This window comes from Pristis pectinata, chromosome 18 (assembly GCF_009764475.1).
Source record: "Pristis pectinata isolate sPriPec2 chromosome 18, sPriPec2.1.pri, whole genome shotgun sequence".
Classification (NCBI taxonomy): Eukaryota; Metazoa; Chordata; class Chondrichthyes; order Rhinopristiformes; family Pristidae; genus Pristis; species Pristis pectinata.
In genome coordinates, this window is record NC_067422.1 from 438,298 (window position 1) to 465,857 (window position 27,560).

General features: G+C 51.4%; 1 protein-coding gene across 4 annotated transcripts in view; it reads left to right on the top strand.

Annotated features, from left to right (window-relative positions):
* The window catches only part of LOC127579956 (uncharacterized), a 97,522-nt gene that overhangs the window by 36,846 nt on the left and 33,116 nt on the right, over window positions 1–27,560 (top strand). For all 4 annotated transcript variants that reach the window (XM_052033044.1, XM_052033040.1, XM_052033041.1 and 1 more), the window contains exons 15-18: window positions 472–564; window positions 14,033–14,183; window positions 15,049–15,136; window positions 17,610–17,714. In XM_052033044.1, coding sequence (XP_051889004.1) covers window positions 472–564; window positions 14,033–14,183; window positions 15,049–15,136; window positions 17,610–17,714 — 437 coding nt within the window. The remainder of the gene's footprint in view (window positions 1–471; window positions 565–14,032; window positions 14,184–15,048; window positions 15,137–17,609; window positions 17,715–27,560) is intronic.

A 27,560-nucleotide genomic window follows, 5' to 3' on the forward strand; every position in this document is an offset into this window, starting at 1 on the left:
GGTGTGCAAAGTGCCTCTGGGTTCAACCTCTGTGCCCCGGGTTCGATCCCAACCCCCTGTGCTCTCTGTGTGGAGTCGGTCCCCCGGGAGCTCTGGTTCCCTCCCACATCCCAACAACGTGCGGTGTCAGTGGGTTAATCGGCCGCTGTACATTGTCCCCAGTGTGTGGGGAGGGGGAGTTGGTGGGAATGTGGGGAGAATGAAATGGGATCAGTGTAGGATTGGTGTCAATGGGTGGCACGGACTCAATGGGCCGAAGGGCCTGTCCCTGAGCTGCGTGACTCTGTGACTCTTGGGTGAAGTATAATGAGGTGGGACAGAGCAGGGGTCAGGGTGTGTTGGGCAGGGGTCGGGGAGGGTCAGGGTGTGTCGGCTAGGGGTCAGGGTGTGTCGGCTCAGGGTTGGGGAAGGGTCAGGGGTGTGTCAGCCAGGGTTCGGGGAGGGCTGCTCACTGTCCCTCTATCTCTACAGGACTGTAATCTCACTACCGTTACCCAACTATCCAACCAGCGGTCACCGGCCACAGCGCTCAGACCTTGATCCGACACGACGCAGGAGCAAGGGGTGTGTGAACTCATTGACCTTGTGCTGAAAGGGCTGCTGTCCATCTCCGCTCCCCCCATGTACCGGTCACTCCCTCCATGTGGCATGGGCAGTGTGGGTACATTGGTGCAACAGTTAAACCTCACGGTTATCCTGCAACGAGCTGTGTGGGACCCACAGCAGTGCAGTAACCCACAGTTTGTCTGCAGTTTGGCTGCCCCTGCTGCATCACAGAAAACCAGGATGTTATTTAAAGAGCCAGTCTGTGTAACCCTGCACTCCCAGTGAGGTGGTTACACACCGCGGGGCTCCCAGTGAGGTGGTTACACACCGCGGGGCTCCCAGTGAGGTGGTTACGCACCACGGGGCTCCCAGTGAGGTGGTTACGCACCACGGGGCTCCCAGTGAGGTGGTTACGCACCACGGGTCTCCCAGTGAGGTGGTTACGCACCACGGGTCTCCCAGTGAGGTGGTTACGCACCACGGGTCTCCCAGTGAGGTGGTTACGCACCACGGGGCTCCCAGTGAGGTGGTTACGCACCACGGGGCTCCCAGTGAGGTGGTTACACACCACGGGGCTGTCCTTCATACATCTGTCCAGGGTCACAGATGGACACCGTCCAGGGGCACACACAGACACACACCAGGGGCACACACGGACACACACCAGGGGCACACACGGACACTGTCCAGGGACACACACGGACACTGTCCAGGGACACACACGGATACTGTTCCAGGTCCCTTTGTGTCTATCTTCATGACACTTCCTACCTTTGTTCTGCCAGGAAATTTAGCATTCACATCTTTGGTGCTGTCATTTATAAACATTGTACATTGCTGGGATCACGCCACCAATGGCTGTGCATCACCCCCACGCCACTGCCCAGAAACAGCCATTCAATCACTCTGTTAGCTGGACAACACTCTGGCCACTCCGATATGTCACCTCCTGTTGTATCTCAGATTTCCAGGATCAGAGGTACTTTTGGATAATGCTTGCAGAGGTCGGAGCCCTCAGGATGACTCCTGATTGGACCTGGGCACAGGGTGGGTTGGTGTGGAGCTGTGCAATGCCAAATGGGCCCTGTCTCCAGCTTACTGCCTCACACAGTTTGGGGACTGCAGTGGTGTTAACTCCATCTCTCCTGTTAACAGTTGGAGCACAGACAGAGCGATGGCACGCTCCCAGCTGGAGCGGAACATCACTCACATGCAGCGGCTACACAGCAGTCTCTGTAGGCAGATAGAGAGGGTGCAGAACCACTTTAAAGGATCAGTCAAGGCAGTGAGTCCGTTCATGAGGCCCCTGCTCCACATAGGCTGCCCTGTGGCATCGTCACCACCACGGAAAGCGTATGAGAGTATCGTCAAATCGTGAGTATGCAGAGAGTAAGCAGGCAGTGAAGGAACAGTCGGGCGCAAGGGTAGGAACAGTCGGGCACAAGGGTAGGAACAGTCTGACACAAGGGTGGGTACATTTGGACGCAAGGGTAGGGAACAGTCGGGCGCAAGGGTGGGGACAGTTGGGCGCAAGGGTAGGGACAGTCTGACACAAGGGTGGGGACAGTCGGGCGCAAGGGTGGGGAACAGTCAGCGAATGATTCCAACATCTGACCCTGAGCCCCACCCCAGACACTGGGCTGTGGGTGCTGGCTCTGACCCAGGGTCACCGTCAACTCAGCAGCAACAGCAGACGTCCACATCCCCTCTGGAACAGACGGAATCCCACCCAACACACAAAGGTGGTTCATAGTCCACCACCGCTGACCATGCACACCCCACTGACCACCACACCCCACTAACCACCCACACCCCCACCCCCACTGGCCCCCACCCCCTGACCACTCACACCCCCCCTGATCACCCCCACCCCACCGATCACCCCCACCCCACTGACCACCCACACCCCCACTGACCACCCATACCCCACTGACCACCACACCCCACTGACCACCCACACCCCCACCCCACTGACCACCCCCACTGACCACCACACCCCACTGACCACCCACACCCCACTGAGCACTCCCACCCCACTGACCACCCACAAACCCCACTGATCACCCACACACCCCACTGACCACCCATACCCCACTGAGCACTCCCACCCCACTGACCACCCAAAGCCCCACTGACCACCCACACCTGTCCACCCACACCCCCAATGACCACCGACAGCCCTCCCTGACTGCCCACGCCCCTCACAGACCACCCCTGCGACCTCTCTGCAACCCCTCGACCCATGACCTCTCCACCCTCCTTCCTCCCACAGCTACCATCTTACGGGTTCCAGTGGACCTTTGTCATGACAGCTGGTCTCAGCAGACAAAGAATCCCAGATCCCTGGGCTTCCCAGCCTCCAGAGCTGAGGAAGCACAGGACGATCCCACATGGAGCCTGAGTCTGTGGAAGGAATTACTCCTTCAGCATTCCGAGCTTGGGTGGTGGTGGCAGCGACTAGCCCCCAGGTTGGGGCAGCAGAGAGACCGGGGAGGGTGGGGTCGACAAAAGCCTTGATGCAGATGTTTTATCCTCTTTAGCCACTGGCGAGGTCATAGAGCAATACAGCACAGATACAGGCCCTTCAGTCCAGCCAGTCCATGCTAGTTCTAATTTCCTGCGTTCGGCCCATATTCCTCCAAGCCCCGCCGCTCCATGTACCTATCCAAGTGCTTCTTAAATGATCCTGTCGTACCTGCCTCAACCACTTCCTCTGGCAGCTCGTTCCATACACTCACCACCCTCTGCATGAAAAAGTTGCCCCTCAGGTCCCTTTTATTAAAGGTCCCAGGAGAATGGAAAATAGCCAATGTTATTCCTTTGTTATTCCTTATTGGAAGAAACCAGAAATTGTAGGCTGGTTATGGAAATGATTGGAGAAGTTTGTTAGCCAGGATTTACCCACATTTGGAAAAAAACTTTATTTATAAAAGCACGGAATTATTGGGGACTGTCAGTGGGGCTTTCAGTGGGAGGTCGTTCCACAAATCTGATTGAATTTTTTGAGGAAGTGACAAAGCTGATTGATGGGGATAGGGCTGTGGATGTTGTCCACGTGGACTAGACAAGATCTGTCATGGTAGGCTGGTGCAGAAGGTTAAGTCACACTGGATCCATGGTAAGCTGGTAAATTGGATCCCAAGTTGGCTTGGTCATAGAGGGTGGTGGTGGAGGGGAGTTTGTCTGACGGGAGCTCTGTGACCAGTGGTGTTCTGCAGGGATCAGTGCTGAGATCTCTGTTGTCTGTGATATCTATAATTGATCTGGATGAAAATGTAGATGGGCAGATCATCAAGTTTGCAGATGACATGAAAATTGGTGGAGTTGTGGATGATGAGTCAGGTTGTCAAAGGACACAGCAGGGATGACAGGTGGGTTTCAATCTGGACAAGTGTGAGGTGTTGCATTTTGGGAGGTCAAATGCAAGAGGAAAGTGTACAGTGGATGGCAGGGTCCTCAGGACAATTGATGTAAAGAGGGCTCTTAGCATCCAAGTCCACAGCTCCCTGAAAGTGGCAGCACAAGTAGATAGGACGGTAAAGAGGCATGTGGTGCACTTGCTTCATCAGAAGGTGTATTGAGTACAAAGGTCAGGAAGTCATGTTGCAGTTGTATAAAACCGTGGAGTGTTGTCTGCAAGAAACAAACAGCTGGAGGAACTCAGCAGGTCAGGCAGCAGCTGTGGAGGGAAATGGACACTTGCCTGGATTAGAGGGTATTAGCTACAAGGAGAGGTTGGACAAACTTAGATTGTGTTCTCTGGAGCATCAGAAGCTGAGAGGAGACCTGATAGAAGTTTATAAAATTATGATAAGCATTGATAGGGTAGATGTTCAGCCTTTTCCCCAGTGTGGAAATGTCACACAGTAGAGAGCATGGGTTTAAGGTGAGAGGGAAAAGTTTAAAGGAGGTTTGTGGTGGGGAAAGTTTTTTTTTACAGTGAGAGTGGTGGGTGCCTGGAACGGGCTGCCGGGGAGGGGGTGGAGGCAGATACGATAGCAACGTTTAAGAGGCATTTAGACGGGCAGATGACCAGGCCGGAAATGGAGGGGTAGGGACCGTGTGCAGGCAGATGGGATTAGTTAGATTGGCCTCGTCGTCGGCACAGATATGGTGGGCTGAAGGGCACTGTTGTATGATCTTTGAGGAGAAATTTCTTCCCTTGGACGGTGGTGAACCTGTGCAATTCTGTCCCGTAGAGGCAGTCCTGAATATGTTATAAAGGAAATAGAGAGATTTGTGGCAACAAAGGGACATTCAGAGCGAAATAGTGTTGAGACAGATCAGGCCTATTCACACCGAATGATTGCACAGGATCAAAGGGCCGAATGGCCTCTGATATTTTTTTTTGGTGTTCCTGGGTGGAAGGAGTTTGGATGTAGAATTGAGGGAAGGGTTGGCCTGGGTTTAGGAGAGGGTGATGTAGTGAGGGTGGTGATGGACTGAAAGTTTGTGAGGAGGAACAACTCACTACTCTCTGGGAAAAGCAGTTTCTCCTCATCTCTGTCCTAAATCTATTCCCCTGAATCTTGAGGCCATGTCCCCGGTTCTAGTCTCACCTACCAGTGGAAACAACCTTCCTGACTCTATCTTATCTGTCCCTTTCATAACTTTATATGTTTCTATAAGATCCCCTCTCATTCTTCTGAATTCCAGCGATTATAGTCCCAGGTGACTCAATCTCTCCTCATAGGCTAACCCCCTCATCTCCAGAATCAACCTGGTGAATCTCCTCTGCACCACCTCCAAAGCCAGTATATCCTTCCTCAAATAAGGACCAGAACTGCACACAGTACTCCAGGTGCGGCCTCACCAGTACCCTGTACAGTTGCAGCATAACCTCCCTGCTCTTAAATTCAATCCCTCCAGCAATGACGGCCAACATTCCATTTGCCTTCTTGATAACCTGTTGCACCTGCAAACCAACCTTTTGTGATTGATCCACAAGCATTTCCAAGTCGCTCTGCACAACAGCACGCTGCAATCTTTCACCATTTAAATAATAATCTGATCTTCTATTTTTCCTTCCAAAGTGGATGACCTCGCATTTACCAACATTGTACCTCATCTGCCAGACCCTTGCCCACTCACTAACCTATCTATATCTCTCTGCAGACTCTCCGCATTCTCTGCACAATTTGCTTTTCCACTCAATTTAGTGTCATCAGCAAACTTAGATACGCTGCACTCGGTCCCCTCTTCCAAATCGTTAATATATATCGTGAACAGTTCCCATGTACTTATCCAAGCTCTCAGTTCATCTCCCTTATTCCTGATGCTTCTTGCATTTAAGTAAATGCACTTTAGCTGATCCAACTTACTACTTTTATAGCCTGTACTCTGCTTCTCCTTCCTCAAAGCCTCTCTACCTGTCAGATCTGACTTTTTCCCATCCCCTTCTTCCTCTGACCTACTCCTCCAGTTCCCTTCCCCCTCGCAATCTAGTTTAAACCCTCCTGAACCACCCCAGCAAACCTGGCTGCAAGGATATTGGCCCCCCTCAGGTTCGGGTGTAACCCGTCCTCTCCAGACGATATCAGACGATGACCACATCTGCAGTAAGTGCTTGAGGCTGGAGGAACTTCGGCTCAGAATCGATGAGCTGGAGTTGCAGCTTCAAACACTGCGGAGCATCAGGAAGGGGGAGAGTTATGTAGATACTGTACATCAGGAGACGGTCACCCCCCTTAGAGCAGGTAGTTCTGGAGTCCAGGAAGTAGATAGAATGGTGACTGTCAGGGGAGGGAAAGGAAAAAGAAAGTGAACAGGCAGATAGAGCAGAGGACCCCGGAGGCTGTTCCCCTCAGTAACAGGTTTTCCGCTTTGGAGGCTGTTGAGGGGGATGACCTGCAGGGGCCTAGCAGCAGTAGCCAGGTCTCTGGCACCGGGACCGGTCCTGCTGCTCAGAAGGGAAGGGAGGAGAAGAGGAAGGCAGTAGTGATAGGGAACTCAGGGAAACAGACAGGAGGTTCTGTGACAGTGAGCATGAATCCCGGATGGTTTGTTGCCTCCCAGGTGCCAGGGTCCGGGATGTCACTGATCGGGTCCACAGGATTCAAGAGCGGGAGGGAGAACAGCCAGAAGTCATGGTTCATGTTGGTACCAACGACGTAGGTAGGAAGAGGGATGAGGTCCTGAAAAGTGAGTTTAGCGAGCTAGGCAGAAGGCTGAAGGACAGGACCTAGAGAGTAGCAATCTCGGGATTGTGCCACGCGACAGTGAAAGTAGGAGTAGGAGGAGATGGCAAATAAATGTGTGGCTGAGAAGTTGGTGCAGGAGGGAGGGTTTTAGATTTTTGGATCATTGGGATCTCTTCTGGGGAAAGTGGGACCTGTACAGAGAGGACGGGTTACACCCGAACCTGAGGGGGGCCAATATCCTTGCAGCCAGGTTTGCTGGGGTGGTTCAGGAGGGTTTAAACTAGTTTGCGAGGGGGGTGGGAACCGGAGGATTAGGTCAGAGGAAGAAGGGGATGGGAAAAAGTCAGATCTGACAGGTAGAGAGGCTTTGAGGAAGGAGAAGCAGAGTACAGGCTATAAAAGTAGTAAAGTGGATGGGCTAAAGTGCATTTACTTAAGTACGAGAAGCATCAGGAATAAGGGAGATGAACTGAGAGCTTGGATAAGTACATGGGGCTACGATATTGTGGCTATTACAGAGACATGGCTGACATCAGGGCAGGAATGGATATTGAATATTCCTGGTTTTCATTGTTTTAAAAGGGATAGGGAGGTGGGGAGAAGAGAAGGAGGGTTGGCGATACTGGTCAGGGACACTGTTACAGCTGCAGAAAGGGTAGATAATGTAGAAGGATCCTCTCTAGCGTCAATATGGGTGGAAGTTAGGAATAATAAAGGGGCAGTTACCCTCCTGGGAGTATTCTATAGGCCCCCCGGTAGCAGTAGGGATACTGAGGAGCAGACTGGGAGGCAGTTTTTGGAAAGATGCGAAAATAACAGGGTTATTATAATGGGAGACTTCAACTTCCCAAATATTGATTGGCACCTGCTCAGTGCCAAAGGTTTAGACGGGGCACAGTTTGTTAAATGTGTCCAGGACGGATTCCTGTCACAGTATGTTGACAGGCCGACTAGAGGGAATGCCATATTAGATCTAGTTTTAGGTAATGAACAGGGACAGGTGACAGATCTATTGGTGGTTGAGCATTTGGGGGACAGTGACCATTGCTCCATAACCTTTAGAATTGTCATGGACAGGGATAGGAGCAAAGAGGATGGGAAGATATTTAATTGGGGAAAGGCGAATTATGAGGCCATAAGGCGAGAACTTGAGAGTGTAAATTGGGATGACATCTTTGAAGGGAAATGTACTATGGAGATGTGGTCGATGTTCAGGGATCTTTTGCAGGATGTTAGGGATAAATTTGTCCCGGTGAGGCAGAGAAGGAATGGCAGGGTGAAGGAACCATGGGTGACAAGAGGTGGAACAACTAGTTAGGAAGAAGAAGGCAGCATACATAAGGTGTAAGCAGCAAGATTCAGACAGGGCTCATGAGGAATATAGAGTAGCAAGGAAGGAACTTAAGAAGGGGCTGAGGAGAGCGAGAAGGGGACATGAAAAGGCTTTGGCGAGTCGGTTTAAGGAGAATCCCAAGGCTTTCTTCTCGTACGTGAAGAGCAGAAGGATGGCTAGAGTAAAGGTAGGTCCGATTAAAGACAAAGGTGGGAGGATGTGCCTGGAAGCTGTGGAAGTGGGTGAGGTTCTCAATGAATACTTCTCTTCAGTATTCGCCAAGGAGAGGGGTCTTGATGATGCTGAGGACAGTGTTGGTAAGGGTAATGTTCTAGAGTATGTAGATATCAAGAGAGAGGATTTGTTGGAACTGTTAGAAAATATTAGGACAGATAAGTCCCCGGGGCCTGACGGAATATTGCCCAGGCTGCTTCGTGAGGCGAGGGAGGAGATTGCTGAACCATTGGTTAGGATTTTTGAGTCCTCGTCCACGGGGATGGTACCAGAGAATTGGAGGGTGGCGAATGTTGTCCCCTTGTTCAGAAAAGGTAGTAGGGATAGTCCAGGGAATTACAGACCAGTGAGCCTTATGTCTGTGGTGGGTAAGCTGTTAGAAAGGATTCTAAGAGATAGGATCTATGACCATTTAGAGAATCATGGACTGATTAGGGACAGCCAGCATGGCTTTGTGATGGGAAGATCTTGCCTTACAAGCCTGATAGTGTTCTTTGAGGAGATGACCAGGAAGATTGATGAGGGTAGTGCAGTGGATGTGGTCTACATGAATTTTAGTAAGGCATTTGATAAGGTTCCGCATGGTAGGTTTCTCCAGAAAGTCAAGGGATCCAGGGAGGCTTGGGCATGCGGATTCAGAATTGGCTTGCCTGTAGAAAGCAGAGAGTTGTGGTGGAGGGAGTGCATTCGGATTGGAGGGCTGTGACTAGTGGTGTCCCACAGGGATCGGTTCTGGGACCTCTACTTTTTGTGATATTTATTAATGACTTAGATGATGGGGTGGAAGGGTGGGTTAGCAAGTTTGCAGATGACACAAAGATCGGTGGTGTTGTGGATAGTGTGGCGGGCTGTCGGAGCTTACAGAGGGATATTGATGGGATGCAGAGCTGGGCTGACAAGTGGCAGATGGAATTCAATCCAGAGAAGTGTGAGGTGGTACACTTTGGAAGGACAAACTCCAAGGCAGAGTACAAGGTAAATGGCAGGGTTCTGGGCAGTGTGGAGGAGCAGAAGGATCTGGGGGTTCATATCCACAGATCACTGAAAGTTGCCTCACAGGTAGATAGGGTGGTTAAGAAAGCTTATGGGATGTTAGCTTTCATAAGTCGTGGGATCGAGTTTAGGAGCCGCGAAGTAATGATGCAGCTTTACAAAACTCTGGTTAGACCACACTCAGAGTACTGTGTCCAGTTCTGGTTGCCTCATTATAGGAAGGATGTGAAGGCATTGGAAAGGGTGCAGAGGAGACTTACCAGGATGCTGCCTGGATTAGAGAGTATGGATTATGAGGAGAGACTAAAGGAGCTAGGGCTTTACTCATTGGAGAGAAGGAGGATGAGGGGAGACATGATAGAGGTGTACAAGATATTAAGAGGAATAGATAGAGTGGACAGCCAGCGCCTCTTTCCCAGGGCACCAATGCTCAAAACAAGAGGGCATGGCTTTAAGGTAAGGGGTGGGAAGTTCAAGGGAGACGTCAGAGGGAGGTTTTTCACCCAGAGAGTGGTTGGTGCATGGAATGCGCTGCCTGGGGTGGTGGTGGAGGCTGATACGTTGGTCAAGTTCAAGAGATTGTTAGATAAGCATATGGAGGAATTTAAGATAGAGGGATATGTGGGAGGAAGGGGTTAGATAGTCTTAGGTGTGGTTTGAAGGTCGGCACAACATGGTGGGCCGAAGGGCCTGTATTGTGCTGTATTGTTCTATGGTTCTATGGTAACAGTTGTGGGTCCAGCACCGACCCCTGCGGCACCTCACTCACCACCCTTTTCCACGTTACCTAATTATAAAAACTTTTACTATCTGTTTTTATGTTTTGTGCTAATTTACCTTCATAATCTATGTTCCCTTTCCTTATTGCTTACTTAGTGGTTCTTTGTTGCTTTTTAAAGTTTTCCCAGTCTTCCAGTTTCCCACTGCTCTTCGCAACTTTGTATGCATGAGCTTTTAGCTTGATGCCTTCCTTCATTTCTTTAGTTATCCAAGGCTGGCTCTTCCCACCCTTACTGTCCTTGCTTTTAACTGGAATATACTTTTGTTGAGCACTGTGAAAAATCTCTTTGAAAGTCTTCCACTGTTCCTCAACTGTCCCACCATATAGCCTGTGTTCCCAGTCTACGCTAGCCAACTCCTCCCTCAGCCCATTGTAGTCTCCCTTGTTTAGGCATAATGCACTGGTTTTAGATCGAACTATTGCACCCTCCATTTGTATGAGGAATTCAATCATACTGTGATCACTCTTTCCAAGGGGATCATAACTACAAGGTCATTAATTTTACCTGTCTCGTTGCACAGGACCAGATCTAAGACACCATTTCCCTTGTAGGTTCACTAACCTGCTGTTCAGGAAAGCTATCACGGATGCATTCTATGAAGTCCTCCTCAAGACTGCCTCGATCAACTTGATTCGCCCAATCAATATGAAAGTTAAAGCCCCCCATGACCACTGCCGTTCCATTCTTACAAGCATCAAGTATTTCTTGGTTTATTGCCTGTGCCACTGTAATGTTATTATTCGGTGACCTGTAGACAACTCCCACTAGTGATTTTTTTTCCCTTTACTGTTCCTAATCTCTACCCAGATGGACTCAACATTCTGCTCCTTAGATCTTATATCGTCTCTCACTATCACCCTGATCTCATCCTTAATTAAAGGCGCTACCCCACCTCCCTTACCTTCCTGCCTATCCTTCCGTATTACCTGATACCCTTGGATATTTAATTCCCACTCATCTCCACCCTGCAACCATGTTTCTGTAATGGCCACTAAATCACACCCCTTTGTACTGATCTGTGCCACAAGTTCACTGACCTTGTTTCGAATACTACGGGCATTCAGATAAAGTGCCCTTACTCTCATTGTCCTTTTAGAATCTTGTAACCTTTGTGTCCTTTGGTATTGGTATTGGTTTATTATTGTCACTTGTACCAAGGTACAATGAAAAGCTTGTCTTGCATACCGATCGTACAGATCAATTCATTACACATCGCAGTTACATTGGGTTAGTACAGAGTGTATTGAGGTAGCACAGAGTGCAATGATGTAGTACAGGTAAAAACAATAACAGTACAGAGTAAAGTGTCACAGCTACAGAGAAAGTGCAGTGCAATAAAGTGCAAGGTCACAACAAGGTAGATTGTGAGGTCAGAGTCCATCTCATCGTATAAGGGAACTGTTCAATAGTCTTATCACAGTGGGGTAGAAGCTGTCCTTAGGTCTGGTGGTACGTGCCCTCAGGCTCCTGTATCTTCTACCCGATGGCAGAGGAGAGAAGAGAGAATGTCCTGGGTGGATGGGGTCTTTGATTATGCTGGCTGCTTCACCAAGACAGCAAGAGGTAAAGACAAGAGCCCAAGGAGGGGAGGCTGATGTCCGTGATGCACTGGGCTGTGTCCACAACTCTCTGAAGTTTCTTGCGGTCCTGGGCAGAGCAGTTGCCATACCAAGCCGTGATACATCCAGATAGGATGCTTTCTGTGGTGCATCGGTAAAAGTTGGTGAGAGTCACAGGGGACAAACCAAATTTCTTTAGCCTCCTGAGGAAGTAGGGGCGCTGGTGAGCTTTCTTGGCTGTGGCATCTACGTGATTTGACCAGGACAGGCTGTTGGTGATGTTCACTCCCAGGAACTCGAAGGTCTCAACCCTCTTGACCTCAGCACCGTTGATGTAGACAGATGCATGTACACTGCCCCCTTTCCTGAAGTCAATGACCAGCTCTTTTGTTGACATTGAGGGAAAGGTTGTTGTCATGACACCATTCCACTAAGCCCTCTATCTCCTTCCTGCACTCCGACTCATTGCCATTTGAGATACGGCCTACAACAGTGGTATCATCTGCAAACTTGTAGATGGAGTTAGAGCAGAATCTGGCCACACAGTCATGAGTGTATAGGGAGCAGAGAGCTGGGGATGCAGCCTTGTGGGGCACCAGTGTTGAGAATAATTTTGCCGGAGGTATTGCTGCCTATCCTCACTGATTGCGGTCTGTTGGTTAGAAAGTCAAGGATCCAGTTACAGAGGGAGGTGTTGAGTCCTAGGTCTTGGAGTTTGGTGACAAGCTTGCTTGGGATTATTGTATTGAAGGCAGAGCTGTAGTCAATAAACAATAGTCTAACTTTTCCGTGCTCCACTCTTACTTTTCTCTCTTCTAACTTTTGCTCTGGTCTCTGCTTTGCTTCCCTCTGTCTTTCTGCATGGATTCCCATCCCCTTGCCATATTATGGTTTAAACCCTCCCCAACAGCACTAGCAAACAATCCCCCGAGGACATTGATCCCAGTCCTGCCCAGGTGTAGACTGTCCAGTTTGTACTGGCCCCACCTCTCCCAGAACCGGTGCCAATTTCCCAGGAATCTGAAACCCTCCCTCCTGCTCATCCTAACTATGCTGCTATTCCTACTCTGACCAGCACGTGGCACAGGTTGTAATCCTGAGATTATTACCTTTGAGGTCCTACTTTATCCCCTAGCTCCCTAAATTCAGTTTGTAGGACCTCATCCCACTTTTTCCTATATCGTAGGTACCTACATGCACCACGACAACTGGCTGTTCACCCTCCCCTTCCAGAATGCCCTGCAGCTGCTCTGAGACATCCCTGACCCTTGCACCTGGGAGGCAACACACCAACCGGGAGTCCCGTTCATGGCCACAGAAGCTCCTGTCTATTCCCCTCACCATGGAATCCCCAACCACTGTAGCTCTGCTGCTCTTTTTCCTGCCCTCCTGTGCAGCAGAGCTACTCACGGTGCCATGATCCTGGCTACTGCTGCCTTCCCCCAATGAGCCACCTCCCCAACAGTATCCAAAGCGGCCTATCTGTTTTGGAGGGAGATGATCACAGGGGACTCCTGCACTACCTTCCTGCTACTGTTCTGCCTGTTGGTCACTCATTCCCTATCGTTCCCTCAGCCTTTAAACTGCAGTGTGACCAACTCCTAAACGTGCTATCCACAACATTCTCAGCATCGCGGATGCTCCAAAGTGAATCCATGTGCAGCTCCAGTGCCGTCGTGCGGTCTGTCAGGAGCTGCAGCCAGACACACTTCCTGCACACGTAGTCATCGGGGCCACTGGCAGCCTCCCTGAGTTCCCACAGTGCACAGGAGGAGCGTGACACGGGTCTGAGCTCACCTGCCGTGACTAAAAAGCTTTGAGAGAAAATGAAGAGACAGAAAAAAGACTAACTTCCCTCGGTGTTACTTGCCCTCCTCACTGAAGCCCGGTATCTAAAAGTGTCTCTTATAGACTCCTGAAAGGTCAAACTCACATGCACAGAGACTCGCCTCTTTTCAAAGCTCCTGCTCCAAAAAGGGGAGAGTGGAGGGGAGCAGGGAGGGGTGAAGGGTGCAGGGGAGGAGGAAGGGTTGAGGGAAGGGGTGAAGGGAGGGTGGAGGGGAGGAGTGAGGAGGGTGTGGAGGAGACCTGTGCAGGACACGTGTACCTTCCAGGGTAACCCCGGTGGGTGGAGCAGAACCCAGGGCAAGTCTTGAGCTCTGGGGCAGTTGGCAGCACAGGTGAAGCCTGAGATCAATAGGGAGGGTCATCACTGACCGTGAGAATGGTGCTTAAACAGTTCAGTAGCTGAGGTCACAGGACATGAATGGTGAAAGTTCAGTCAGGAGTTCAGTTGCCAAGAGCAGGTCAGGAGGGGGTGGGTTGGATGGGTGTCTGGGACCCAAGGTGTGACCTTTGGAAAGTCATCGTGGGTTAGGCCGCGAGAGTTGAGCCCCGGTCATTTGGTGAACTTCTTCTGACCTCTGCTCCTCACCTCCTGTGCAGTGAACGGATCGCGGACTTGATGGAAAACTTCCCAACCACAGCCCGCAGTTGTGGGGGCAGCCACACCCTGACCTACGCTCACTACCGTCGATGCCCCAAGCTATATGAACCCTACCCCACCACGGCACCGGATGAAGATCACTCTGCCAAGGTTGGCAGCCAGTTGGGGAGCTGGGGTCAGAGCAGCTGCGGTGGGAGGCTGGAATTCCCAGCTCACCCACCAAGGGCATCCTCAGGGGGCAGCTGTTCACTGCTGGGCCCCTCACCGGCTGCCCTCAGGGCCCAGCTGGTGGCAGGTTTGGGCTCAGTGTGAAGGGCTTGAGGGGCAAAATGGCCTTTCCCGGGATAGCACGGTGTCCGGTGGGGCTGTGTGGACCAGAGGGAGCCGGGGGGGCAGAGGGTGCAGGTACTTGGGGCACTTGGTGGGTGTGGGGCAGGACTGCTGGTTCCCTCGGGGACTGGAGAGTGGGCTGCGGGCAGAACTGGGGTCACAAACATCCAGGAATGCAGCGCCACCCCCCCCCCCCCCCCCCCCCCCCCGGGTGAAGCCTCACCACTTCCCGGGAATGTGGCAGTGATTCCAGCTGGCCGGATGAGGGGGAGGAGGTGAGAGACAGAAGGGGGGGAGGAGAGGGGAGATGGGAGGCGGAGAGAGGAGAGGGGCGGGGCGGAGTTGAGGGGAGGTAGGGGAGAGGGGAGTGGGGAAGAGCTACCACTGTGTGTGGAGACCCAGACCACTCCCGGTTTGTTACCCCAGAGCACACAATAGATGTGTGAGGTGGAGAGCTCTGCACCCCCCCCCCTTTGTGACCTCTGACACCCCCAGGGGCACCGCCCACTGCTGGGCTTCTTTGGCAAATGTCTGTGGGTGGTGGGGGTGTCTGTGGGTTGGGGGGGGGGGGTGTCCACGGCTGGTGTCCATGGGTGGGGTGTCCGCGGGTGGGCGGTGTCGGTGGGCGGACCATGCGGCGGTGACATGCCAGACCCCCGGTTTAACGTGCGCATGTTCTCGGCAGCGAGGGGACAGCCCCATGACGATGGTCACCGACTCACAGAACCGGGGGAGGTCGAGCTGTAAACTGCCCTCCATCGGGGGCAGGGACGGTGAGTCCCGCACACCCTCACCCTCGCGTCCCGGTGTGTCCCACACACCCTCACCCTCGTGTCCCGGTGTGTCCCACACACCCTCACCCTCGCGTCCCGGTGAGTCCCGCACACCCTCACATCCTGTGAGGCTGCACTCAGAGCACTGTGTACAGTTCCAGTCACCCTGTTACAGGAAAGACATCATTACACTGGGACAGAGTGCAGAGAAGATCTCCGAGGATGTTGCCAGGACTTGAGGTCCTGAGTTCTAGAGAGAGGTTGGACTGGCTGGGACTTTATTCCTTCCAGCTCCGAGACTGAGGCGTGACCTTACAGAGGTGTATCAAATCAGAGGGGCATTGATAGCGTGAATCCACTCAGTCTTTTTCCCGATTAAAGGGAGAGAAAACTAGAGGGCAAAGGTTTAAGGGGAGAGGTGGAGATCTGAGGGGCAACTTTGTCACACAGAGGGTGGTGGGCATGTGGAACGGGCTGCCAGAGGAAGTGGGTGACACAGGTATCATAACAACATTTAAAAAACGGTCAGGTACATGGATGGGAAAGGTTTAGAGGGGTATGGGCCAAACATGGGCAAATGGGCATCTTGGTCAGCACGAACAAGTTGGGCCGAAGGGCCTGTTTCCATGTTGTGTGACTCTGTGACTCTATACGACCAGGTTTGAGTTACAGGGAGGTGAGTGGAGAATGAGTGGAGGTGTGAGGTGGGTGGAGGTGAGGTGAGTGGAGAATGAGTGAACACGGGGTGAGGTGGAGAGGACGGAGGTGGCACTGGAGGAGACAGGCCTCGGTGAAAGGTGGCTCGAGTGGGAAGTGCTGTGAATGAACCCTGGGGTCAGAGAGAGGGAACAGAATGGTGGGGACCTGGGGGTGAGGGTGAGGTGGTGGGGGAGGGGGAGGGGAGGGGTGGGGAGGAGTTAGGAGAGGGGAGGGGGAGGGGGCAGGGTGGGGGGAGGGGAGAGGGTGGAGGGGAGGGAGCGGGGGGAGGGGGCAGAGGATGGGGGAGAGGAGGAGGAGGGGAAGGGTGGAAGGATGTGTTGTATCTCCTGCATGGGGCCAGTGAGCTCACAAGGGCATTGGCTGTGCTGTTGGGAGAGGGGCAGTGGGTGGGACCGGAAACAAGGCCGGAAATAAAAGACAAAAAAATAAAGAGGAGGAAGGCCAGGAGAAGAGGGGCGAGGAGCAGAGGGTTAGATTAAGGATGGTGATCAAAAGGTAGAGTTCTGTATCTTAATGTCTGTCTGAACCAATGGTGGACAGTATGTTCTGATCCAAGACGTGGCTGCAGGGTGATCAAAGCTGGAACCTAATATTCAGGGATATGTGGCTTTTGGGAGGGAAACAGTGGTGGTGTATCTCTGTCGATAGGAGATGTTAGTTACAAGGTAGGATCAAGACCATTGAGTGGAGGTCACTTGGGATATGGTAGAAGTAGTGTATTGATCCCCCAAACAGCCAGACCGAAGGGGTTAACTCAACAAATGATAGGGGCTTGTAAAAGGAGTGGTGCACTAATTATGAGAGACTTTAATCTTCCTGTAGATTGGGTTAATAGTTGGAAATAGTAGCCATGGAAGTAATTCATGGAGTGTATTCAGGACATTTCCGAGAGTAAGTTATAGAGCCAACCAGAGCACAGTCTGCCTGCAATCTGATGGCAAAGCAGGTTTACTACACGCTGCCGGTAAAGTTTCCTCAGAAGTAGTGATCACAGGATGATAGAATTTCGCATTCAGCTCGAGAGTGAGGAACTTCACTTGGAAACAACTATGTTCAACTGAGATGAAGGCGCCTACAGTGGAATGTGTGTGGAGTTGGCCAAGGTGGATTGGGCAAATGGATTAGCGGGAGAGACGATAGGCAAGGACTGGCAGACAAACGAATGTAAGCGAGGGATGACCACATGTGACTTACCGGGAAGCTGGGAGAAGAGGCAATCTGAAGACTGGGATAAAAGAGAATCCAGTGAAGGGGGAGAGAAAGATGGAGAGACTCGGGGAACGTACGACTGGACTGGTTTGAGGGGAACTGGATTTCAAATGCCATGATTGGGGGAGGGGGGGTGGTCACAGGAAAGATTCCTGGTGGTGTTGGGGGCACAGAACTAGTTCACTGCAGGTAGCAGCAAGTAGCAACAAGGAAATGATAAAACGGGATTACTGAAATGGAGGAAGATCACAGAGGGTGCAGCCCTGTGTACGGGCACAACGCTGACCAACATGCTCTGGGTAATTAGGGAGGTGGATGCAACATGGCCCTGATTTCAAGCGGGCTGAAGTGTAAAAATGAGGAAGCCTTGCTGTAACTGCACGAGGCACCGGTGAGACCACATCTTGACCACTGGGGGACATTTAAGGAGAGATATTGTTTCACTGGAGGTTGTTCAGAGAAGGTTCACACACCCTCCCCTCACACACACACCCTCCCCCTCCCCACCTGCTCCTCTCTGCCTTACTCAGTTTCTCTGTTGCAGGGTCCCGGTCCAAGCCAGCTCGCTGCCCGTCCCAGAGGTCATCTGCCACCAAACTCTGCTCCAGTCGGCTGCCCAGTGCACACTTCCCCACCGTGATGGGCTCAGGTAAGGACTTCCCACTGAATGGGTGCTGGCAGCATGGAGCACCCAACACGACAGTCACCCTGAGGTGCCCATCCACGGCACACATCATCAGCACGACCCCCACAGGGGCTCCCCCCGAGGGGCTCTGGTCCAAGCTGGGCAGTCCCCAGCCAGGGACCCAGAGGGACACGAAGCTGGTGGAAGGGTGGGCTGTGAAGGGGATCCTGTACCCAGGAGGCACGGAGAGTTAGCACACAGCTGCAGCAAACAACGCAAAGCAAATGCAGCACTGGGCTGTACTGCAGGGACATTCGAATCCAAGGCTCCAGTTGTACAACCCCTGGACGACTTTGGTCTCCCTAAACAAGAGCTTTCAGAACACATCATCAGGAACTGGGGTCAGTGTAGGATGAGTGTAAGTGATGGCTGATGCTCAGTACTTACTCGATGGGCTGAAGGGCCATTCTGTCCTGTGTCTCTGTGATTCTAATACTCTAGTTATTACCCTTCCCACAGTGCCTTTAGAAGGTGGGGTGAGGCACCTTTTTAAGATACAAGACATTTATTTATTTATTAGTCACATGTACATCGAAACACACAGTGAAATGTGTCTTTGCGTAGAGTGTTCTGGGGGCAGCCCGCAAGTGTCGCCACACTTCCGGCACCAACATAGCATGCCCACAGCTTCTAACCCGTATGTCTTTGGAATGTGGGAGGAAAGTGGAGCACCCAGAGGAACCGCACACAGATCTCCCCTGACGTGAAGAAATGCTTCAGCATGCTGGCCTTCACCAGTCAGGGCACTGAGTGTAGAAGTTGGGATGTCGTGTTGTTCAAGGCACCGGTGAGGGCGCATTTGGAGTATTCTGTTCGGTTTTGGTCACCCTGCCAGAGGAAAAATATTAAACTAGAAAATGTGCAGAGAAGATTTACAAGAATGTTGCTGGGACTTGAGGGCCTGAGTTATAGGGACAGGCTGGGACTTTATTCAGTGGCGTGTAGGAGAATGAGGGGTGACCTTATAAAGGTGTATAAAACCATGAGGGGCATAGATAGGGCGAATGCATTCAGTCTTTCCCCTGGGGTTGGGGAATCAAGAACTAGAGGGCACAGGTTTAAGGTGAGAGGGGAGAGATTTAATAGGGACCTGAGGGGCAACTTTTTCACCAGAGGGTGGTCCGTATGTGGAATGAGCTACCAGAGGAAGTGGATGAGGCAGGTACATTAACAACATTTAAAAAGCACTTGAACAGGTCCATGGATAGGAAAGGTTCAGAGGGATATAGCTAAACAAGACGAGCTCAGATGGGTGTCTTGGTTGGCATGGACCAGTTGGGCCGAAGGGCCTGTATGACTCTGACCCCTGCATCTCTCTGGCGAAGGAGCTCCCAGGGCTGCTGGCAGAGAGTTCCAGGATTCCCAGATTGGGATGGTGTGGGCCCCGGAGGGGAACCTGCAGGAGGTGCTGTTGTACCTCTGGGTGGGAGATGTGGTGGGTGTGGGAGGTGCTGTCGGTGTAGCCCGGGTGAGTAACCTCCGTGCATTTTGTAGACAGTGCACGCCGCAGTCACTGTGCGCCAGTGGTGGGAGGGAGTGTGGAGAATTGTTGATATATCTGCACCTCTCACATCCAGAGCGGTTCTGGTGAAACGACAGCTGGCCCTGAATCCTTACCACATGACCCTGCAGTGGGTCCTCAGTACTGAACACCACAGGGGTCAATTGGGTCATGACCCTGTGGCTGGGGTTGAGCGTTCCGTGACCCCGCAGTCAGAGGTTGAGTGTCCCGTGACCCCGCGGCCAGAGGTCAAGCGTTCTGTGACCCCGCGGTCAGAGGTTGAGCGTTCCGTGACCCTGCGGTCAGAGGTCGAGCATTCCATGACCCCGTGGTCAGAGGTCGAGCGTTCCGTGACCCTGCGGGTGGGGTTGAGCGTTCCGTGACCCCGCGGTCAGAGGTCGAGCATTCCGTGACCCCGCGGATTGTAACGGGTTGTCCTGTGTTCAGGGTCTGCGGTGAGTGAGCGCGGCACCCTGCCGGAGAGAGACTGCCGGTGTCCAGCCGATCCAACGGCCAGCTGTCCTTGTGTGGGTGGTCAGGTGGTGCCCGTCCACCCTCAGTCCGTTTCGTGCCCGTCTCCGGACACAACTCCCTCGGCGCTGGGACCTGTGCTGCAGCCGGACCTCCCGGCACCGGGACAAGCCTGTTAACGATTCATTCTTCTACGAATATATATGGAGATATTCTGTTCAGTGATGCACTCATCCATCCGTGGGGAGAGGGTGGGGGGGGGGGGGAACCGTGGGGGGGAGCATTCCCTTCATTGGGGGGAACCATGGGGGGGAAACATTCCCTCTGGGTGGCGGAGGGTGGGGGGGGGGTGAACATTCCCTCTGTGTGGGGGGAGGGTGGGGGGGAACGTTCCTTCAGTGTGAGGGACAGTTGGGGGGGGGGGGGGGGAGCTGTTCTCCGGCCCAGATATTCACACCGTGGGAAGGTTCTGACATGTTTGGCAGCTGCACTGGGCCAGGCACTGGAAGAAGCCAATGGGCACTCCCTGCACAGCCCTCATCAACAGGTGAGGGGGCACCAGACTGAATCCCCCAACACGACCCTGTCAGAGGTGAAGAACCCACCCACTCCTCCCTCCGGGGGATTCCCCCCCCCCATTGATACAGAGAGAACTGGGGTTGGGGAACCAATGTCTGGATGGATCAGCTGTAATACATCCAAGTAGGTGGCAGTGTGGCTCAGTCACTGGGCAAAGACGTGGCAGAGGGAAGCCAATGTGGAGAAACGCGGGCTTGTCCACCTGGGTAGAAACGTGAGACACATGGTGCACAGTGAGAGACCTTCCCAGGGAAGGAGGGTCCCTGTACACTGAGCACTGAAAGGTAACATCCAAGTAGGAAGGCAAGTGCTGGCTTGGTCTTTGTTGCAAGAGTGTTTGAGTCCAGGAGATACCTTGCCACAGTTACACAGGCCCTGGTGAGACAGTAGCTGCAGTATAGTGCTCAGCTCTGGTCAATACAGGGAGCTCAGCGAACATTCCCACAGTGGCTTCTTGTCCTCCCACCAGACTGGCCAACATTCTCCAGGATTTAGAAAACTGAGGGGTGATCTCATCAACATGCAGAGCTGGCCCTGATGTCTCTGAGCCTGGAGTGTCCAAAACCGGGGGCATGGTCTCAAAGAAACAGCTTGGCCGCTGGGGACTGAGATAAGGAGAAATTCCTTCACCAGAGGCTGGTGAAATCTCATCTACAGCACTGAATGACTGACTGTCCCTACACCATGAGTGACCAACTGTCCCTACACTGTGACCGATAGTGACCAATGGCCCCTACACTGACCAACGGGTCCTACACCATGAGTGACCAATAGTGGCCAATGGCCCTTCCTCTGTGAGTGACCGACTGCCCCTACACTGTGATCGATGGGTCCTACACTGTGAGTGACCGATAGCCCCTACACTGTGAGTGACTGATAGTGGCTGATGGCCCCTACACTGTGAGTGACCGACTGCCCCTACACTGTGACTGATAGTGACTGAATGCCCCTACACCGTGAGTGACCGACTGTGCCTACACTGTGACCAATAGTGACCAACTGCCCCTAAACTGTGAGTGACCGATAATGACCAACTGCCCCTACACCGCTCCCAGTAATTCTCTGACTGTGGCCAAAGGTGCGTCTCTTTGGTGGATTTACTGTCCAATTTGCTTTAATCACATTTTCTATGTCGAAATCTCAGCCAAACTACTGATTCTGCACTTCATTGACAAGAAGATGTGTGTATTGACAATGACAATAAACTACTCAAGTGTGCTGTGTGTTCATGGGATTTGTTTAGCTTGGCAATCCGACCGTTCTAGAACACAGAAATGTACAGCACAGTACAGGCCCTTCGGCCCACCATGTTGTGTCAACCAAATAAACATCTACTCCCTGATCAATCTCACCCTTCCCTCCTGCACAGCCCTTAACCCTTCACTTTTCTCACATCCATGTGCCTATCCAAAAGTCTTTTAAACGTCCGTATTGTATTTGCCTCTGCCACCACCCCCAGCAGTGTGTTCCAGGCACCCAACACTCTGTGTGAAGAACCTACCTCTGACATCTCCCCTGAACTTTCCTCCACTCACCTCAAATGGTATTGGCCATTGCCGCCCAGGGGAAAAGGTGCTGGCTGTCCACTCTGTTAATGTCCCTCATAATCTTATACGCCTCCATCAAGTCACGTCATCCTGTGTCACTCCAAAGAGAAAAGCCCGAGCTCAACTCAACCTTTCATTATAAGACGTGCTCTCCAATCAGGCAGCATCCTGGTAAATCCCCTCTGCACCCTCTCTGAAGCTTCCACATCCTTCCTATAATGAGGCCACCAGAACTGAACACAATACTCCAAGTGTGGTCCAGCCAGCATTCTATAGAGCTGCAACATTTAGCCCAGGAAATTATAGACTGGTGAGTCTTACCTCAGTGGTTGGTAAGCTGATGGAGAAGATCCTGAGAGGCAGGATTTACAAACATTTGGAAAGGTATAATATGATTAGGAATAGTCAGCGTGGCTGTGTTAAGGGCAGGTCCTCCCTTACAAGCCTGATTGAATTTTTTGAGGATGTGACTAAGCACATCGATGAAGGGAGAGCAGTAGATGTAGTGTATATGGATTTCAGCAAGGCGTTTGATAAGGTACCCCATGCGAGGCTTATGGAGAAGGTGAGGAGACATGGGATCCAAGGGGACATTGCAGTGTGGATCCAGAACTGGCTGGCCCACAGAAGGCAAAGAGTGGTTGTTGAAGGGTCGTATTCTGAGTGGAGGTCAGTGACCAGTGGTGTACCTCAGGGATCTGTTCTGGGACCCTTACTCTTTGTGATTTTTATAAATGACCTGGATGAGGAAGTGGAGGGGTGGGTTAGTAAGTTTGTGGATGACACGAAGGTTGGGGGTGTAGTGAATAGTTTGGAGAGCTGTCAGAGGTTACAGAGGGACATAGATAGGATGCAGAGTTGGGCTGAGAAGTGGCAGATGCAGTTCAACCCAGATAAGTGTGAAGTGGTTCATTTTGGTAAGTCAAATATGTTGGCGGAATATAGTATTAATGGTAAGACTCTTGGCAGTGTGGAGGATCAGAGGGATCTTGGGGTCCAAGTCCATAGGACACTCAAAGTGGCGACGCAGGTTGACTCTGTGGTTAAGAAGGCATATGGTGTATTGTCCTTCATCAATCGTGGAATTGAATTTAGGAGCCGTGAGGTATTGTTGCAGCTATATAGGACCCTGGTCAGACCCCACTTGGAGTATTGTGCTCAGTTCTGGCACCTCACTACAGGAAAGGTGCGGAAGCCATAGAGAGGGTGCAGAGGAGATTTACAAGGATGCTGCCTGGGATGCAGAGCATGCCTTATGAAAGCAGGTTGAGGGAACTCGGAGGATGTGGGGGGACCTGATAGAGGTGTATAAGATGATGAGAGGTATTGATAGGGCAGATAGAGGCTTTTCCCCAGGGCTGAACTGGTGGCCACAAGAGGACATAGGTTTAAGGTGCTGGGGAGTAGGTATAGGGGAGACGTCAGGGGTAAGTTTTTTACTCAAAGAGTGGTGAGTGCGTGGAATGGGCTGCCGAAACGGTGGTGGAGGCTGATACGATAGGGTCTTTCAAGAGACTGTTAGATCGGTATATGGAGGTGAGTAAAATAGAGGGCTATGGGTAAGCCTTGTAATTTCTAGGGTAGGGACATGTTTGGCACAGCTTTGTGGGCCGAAGGTCCTGAATTGTGTTGTAATTGTTCTATGTTCTATAACATTACCTCACGGCTCTTGAACTCAATCCCCTGACTGATGAAGGCCAACACACCATAAGCCTTCTTAACCACACTATCAACTTGCGCGGCAACCTTGAAGGATCTATGGACGTGGACCCCAAGATCCCTCTGTTCCTCCACACTGCTAAGAATACTACCATTAACCATGTATTCTGCCTTCAAGTTCGTTCTTCCAAAGTGTATCACTTCACACTTCTCCGAATTGAACTCCATCTGCCACTTCTCTGCCCAACTCTGCATCCTATCTCCTGTTGTAACTTATGACAACCTTCTACACTATCCACAACACCTCCAACCTTCGTGTCATCAGCAAACTCACTAATCCATCCCTCTACTTCCTCATCAATGTCTTGATTTATAAAAATCACAAAGAGTAGGGGTCCCAGAACAGATCTCTGCAGAACACCACTGGTCACCAACCTCCAGGCAGAATAATCTCCATCTACTACCACCCTCTGTCTTCTGTGGACAAGCCAATTCTGAATCCATGCAGCCAAGTCTCCATGGATCCCATGCCTCATGACTTTCTGGATGAGCCTACCATGGGGAACCTTCTCAAACACCTAACAAAAGTCCATATACAACACATCCACCACTCTACCTTCATCTATTTGTTTTGTGACCTCCTCAAAAAACTAAATTAGGCTCATGAAGTTTGACCTGCCCCTCACAAAGCCATGCTGACTATCCCTAATAAGACTATGCTTCTCCAAGTGCTCATAAATCCTGTTCCTAAGAATCCTCTCCAATAGCTTTCCCACCACTTACATAAGACTCACTGGTCTATAACTCCCAGGATTATCTCTGTTATCTTTCTTGAACAAGGGAACAGTATTTTCCATCCTCCAATCCTCTGGTACCACTCCTGTGGCCAGGGAGGATGCAAGTATCATCGTCTATGCCCCAGCAATCTCTTTCCTCACTTCCCGTAGTAACCTGGGGTATATCCTATCCAGCCCCAGGGATTTATCTATCCTAATGTTTTTCAGAAGCTCTAACACTACCTCTTTCTTAACCTCAACATGCTCCAGCACATTAGCCTGTTCTATGCTGACCTCACATTCGTCAAAGTCCCTCTCCCTGGTGAACACTGAAGCAAAGTATTCATTAAGGATCTTCCATACCTCCTCCACCTCTAGGCACATTTTCCTCCTTTATTGCTGAGCGATCCTAATCCTAATCATCCTCCTGTTCTTCACGTACGTGTAGAACGCCTTGGTGTTTCCCTTAATTCTACTCGCCAAGGCCTTCTCCCTCCTAAGTCCCTTCTTAAGCTCCTTCCTGGCTACCTTATAACCCTCAAGAGCCCTGCCTGATTTTTGCTTCCCAAACCTTAAGTTTGCTTCCTTCTTCCTCTTGACTAAATGTTTCACCTCTCTTGTCAACCATGGTTCCTTTACCCTCCCATGCTTTCCCTGTCTCAGTGGAAGAAACATACCCCATGCAAGTGTTTCCTAAACAGCCTCCACATTTCTGCTGTGCATTTCCCTGAGAGTGTCTGTTCCCAAATTACGGTCCCAAGTTCCTGTCCAATACCATGGTAATTAGCCTTTCCCCATTAAAAACCTTCCCATATTGCCTGCTTCTATCCCTGTCCATGGCTATGCTAAACGTCAGGGAGTTGTGGTCACTATGTCCGAAACACTCGCCCATCAAGAGGTCTGTCACCTGACAAGGTTCATTGCCTAATACTAGATCCAGTATGGCCTTTCCTCTAGTCGGCCTGTCCACATACTGTGTCAGAAATCCTTCCTGGACACACCCAACAAATTCTGCCCCATCTAAACCTTTTGCACTAAGGAGATGCCCATCAATATTAGGGAAGTTGAAGTCTTCCATGACAACAACCCTGTTATTTTTGCATCTTTCCAAAATCTGCATACTTATCTGCTCCTCAGTGTCCAGGTGGCTATTGGGGGGCCTGTAGAATACTCGCAATAGAGTGATCACTCCCATCCTGTTTCTGACTTCCACCCACACTGGCTCAGTAGATGATCCCTCCACGATATCCTTCCTTTCTGCAGCTGTGATACTTTCTCTGATTAGCAATACCACTCCCCCAGCTCTTTTACCTCCCCTCCTGTCCCTTTTGAAACATCTGAACCCCGGAACGTCAAGCAGCAAATCCTGCCCTTGTGACAGCCAAGACTCTGTAATGGCCTCAACATTGTAATTCTACGTGCTGATCCATGCTCTAAGTTCATCACCCTTATTCTTAATACTTCTCACATTAAACGCATTTCAACCCATCCAACTGACTGCGTTTATCACCTATCCACAGTCTATCCTTTCTCACAGTCTCTCTGCACAATGCATCTACCTTTACGCCAATTGCTCTATCATCTGACCTAATATTCTGATTCCCATTCCCCTGCCAATTTAGTTTAAACCCTTCCCAACAGCTCTAGCGAACCTGCCTGCAAGGACCTTGGTCCCTCTCGAGTTCAGGTGTAACCCATCCCTTTTGTACAGGTCTTAACTTCCCCAGAAGAGATCCCAGTGATCCACAAATCTGAAACCCTGCCCCCTGCGCCAACTCTTCAGCCACGTATTCATCTGTCATACCTTCCTATTTTTACCCTCACTGGCGCATGGCACAGGCAGCAATCCAGAGAATACTACCCTTGAGGTCCTGCTTTTTAGCTTCCTTCCTAACTCCCTATATTTCCTCTTCAGGACCTCATCCCTTTTCCTATCTATGTCGTCGGTACCAAACAGTACCACGACTTCTGGCTGCTCACCCTCCCCTTTAAGAATGCTGTGGACTCGATTCTGGACATCTCTGACCCTGGCACTTGGGGGGCAATGTACCCTCTGGGGGTCTCGTTCTCGTCCACAGAATCTCCTGTCTGTTCCCCTAATCAATGAATCCCCTATCGCTACTGCACTCCTCTTCTCCCCCCTTCCCTTCTGTGCCACAGAGTCAGCCTCAGTGCCAGAGACCTGGCAGCTGTGGCTTTCCCCTGGTAGGTCCATCCCACCCCCCCCCAATAGTATCCAAAATGATATACTTGTTATTGAGGGGAAAGCCCACAGGGGTACCCTGCACTGACTGCCTATTCCCCTTCCCTCTCCTGATAGTCACCCAGCTACCTGCATCCTGCAACCAAGGTGTAACTGCCTCCTGGTAACTCCTGTCTATTATCTTCTCAGTTTCCTGAATGATCCAGAGTTCATCCAGCTCCAGTTCCCTAGCACGGTCTATAAGGAGGTACAGCCGGATGCACTTCTCACAGATGTTGTCACCAGGGACACTAGAGGTCTCTCTGACTTCCCACATCCTGCAAGAGGAGCATACTTCTGCCCTGATTGCCATTCCCACTGCCCTAACTGTACAATAACAAAGAAAGACACCAAACCAGAACCTCAACTCAGCCTCCGCTCACCAACTCCTCCTCTTCTCGCCAAAGCCTCAGCTCTCTACTCCTGCACTGGCCCTCTCCCGCACTGACCCTCTCCCGCACTGACCCTCTCCCGCACTGGCTGTTCCACTTGACCCTAACTTCTTTTTACTGACTGCTGCCAATCGAATAATAACTACAGATTTGCCTCTTTTAGGGTCCTGCTCAGTGAAACTGACACAAGTTCTGTCTGATGCCCATCAGTAACAGGGACACGTCTGTCAGTAACAGGGACACGTCCATCAGTAACAGAGACATGTCCGTCAGTAACAGGGACACGTCTGTCAGTAACGGACATGCGCATCAGTAACAGAGACACGCATGTCAGTAACAACTGTGAGGTGATACGCCCTCACCTCCTGATGTGCTCCCACCTCCTGATGTAGGTGGGAGCAGTGTAGGCCACTCAGCCCCTCAGCCTGCCCCACCATTTAATATGCTGTGCTGGCCTCAACTCTTCTGTGCCAGTTTGCCATCACCCTCAATTCCTCCACCTTTCAAATATTTACCCCTCTCCACCATCAAATACTGATCCGGTCTCCACCAGCTATGGGGCAGAAAGTTCCAACGACTCAGCACCCTCGGAGAAGACATTACTACGGACATGACCGTCCCTTGTATTGTAGCCACGACTCCT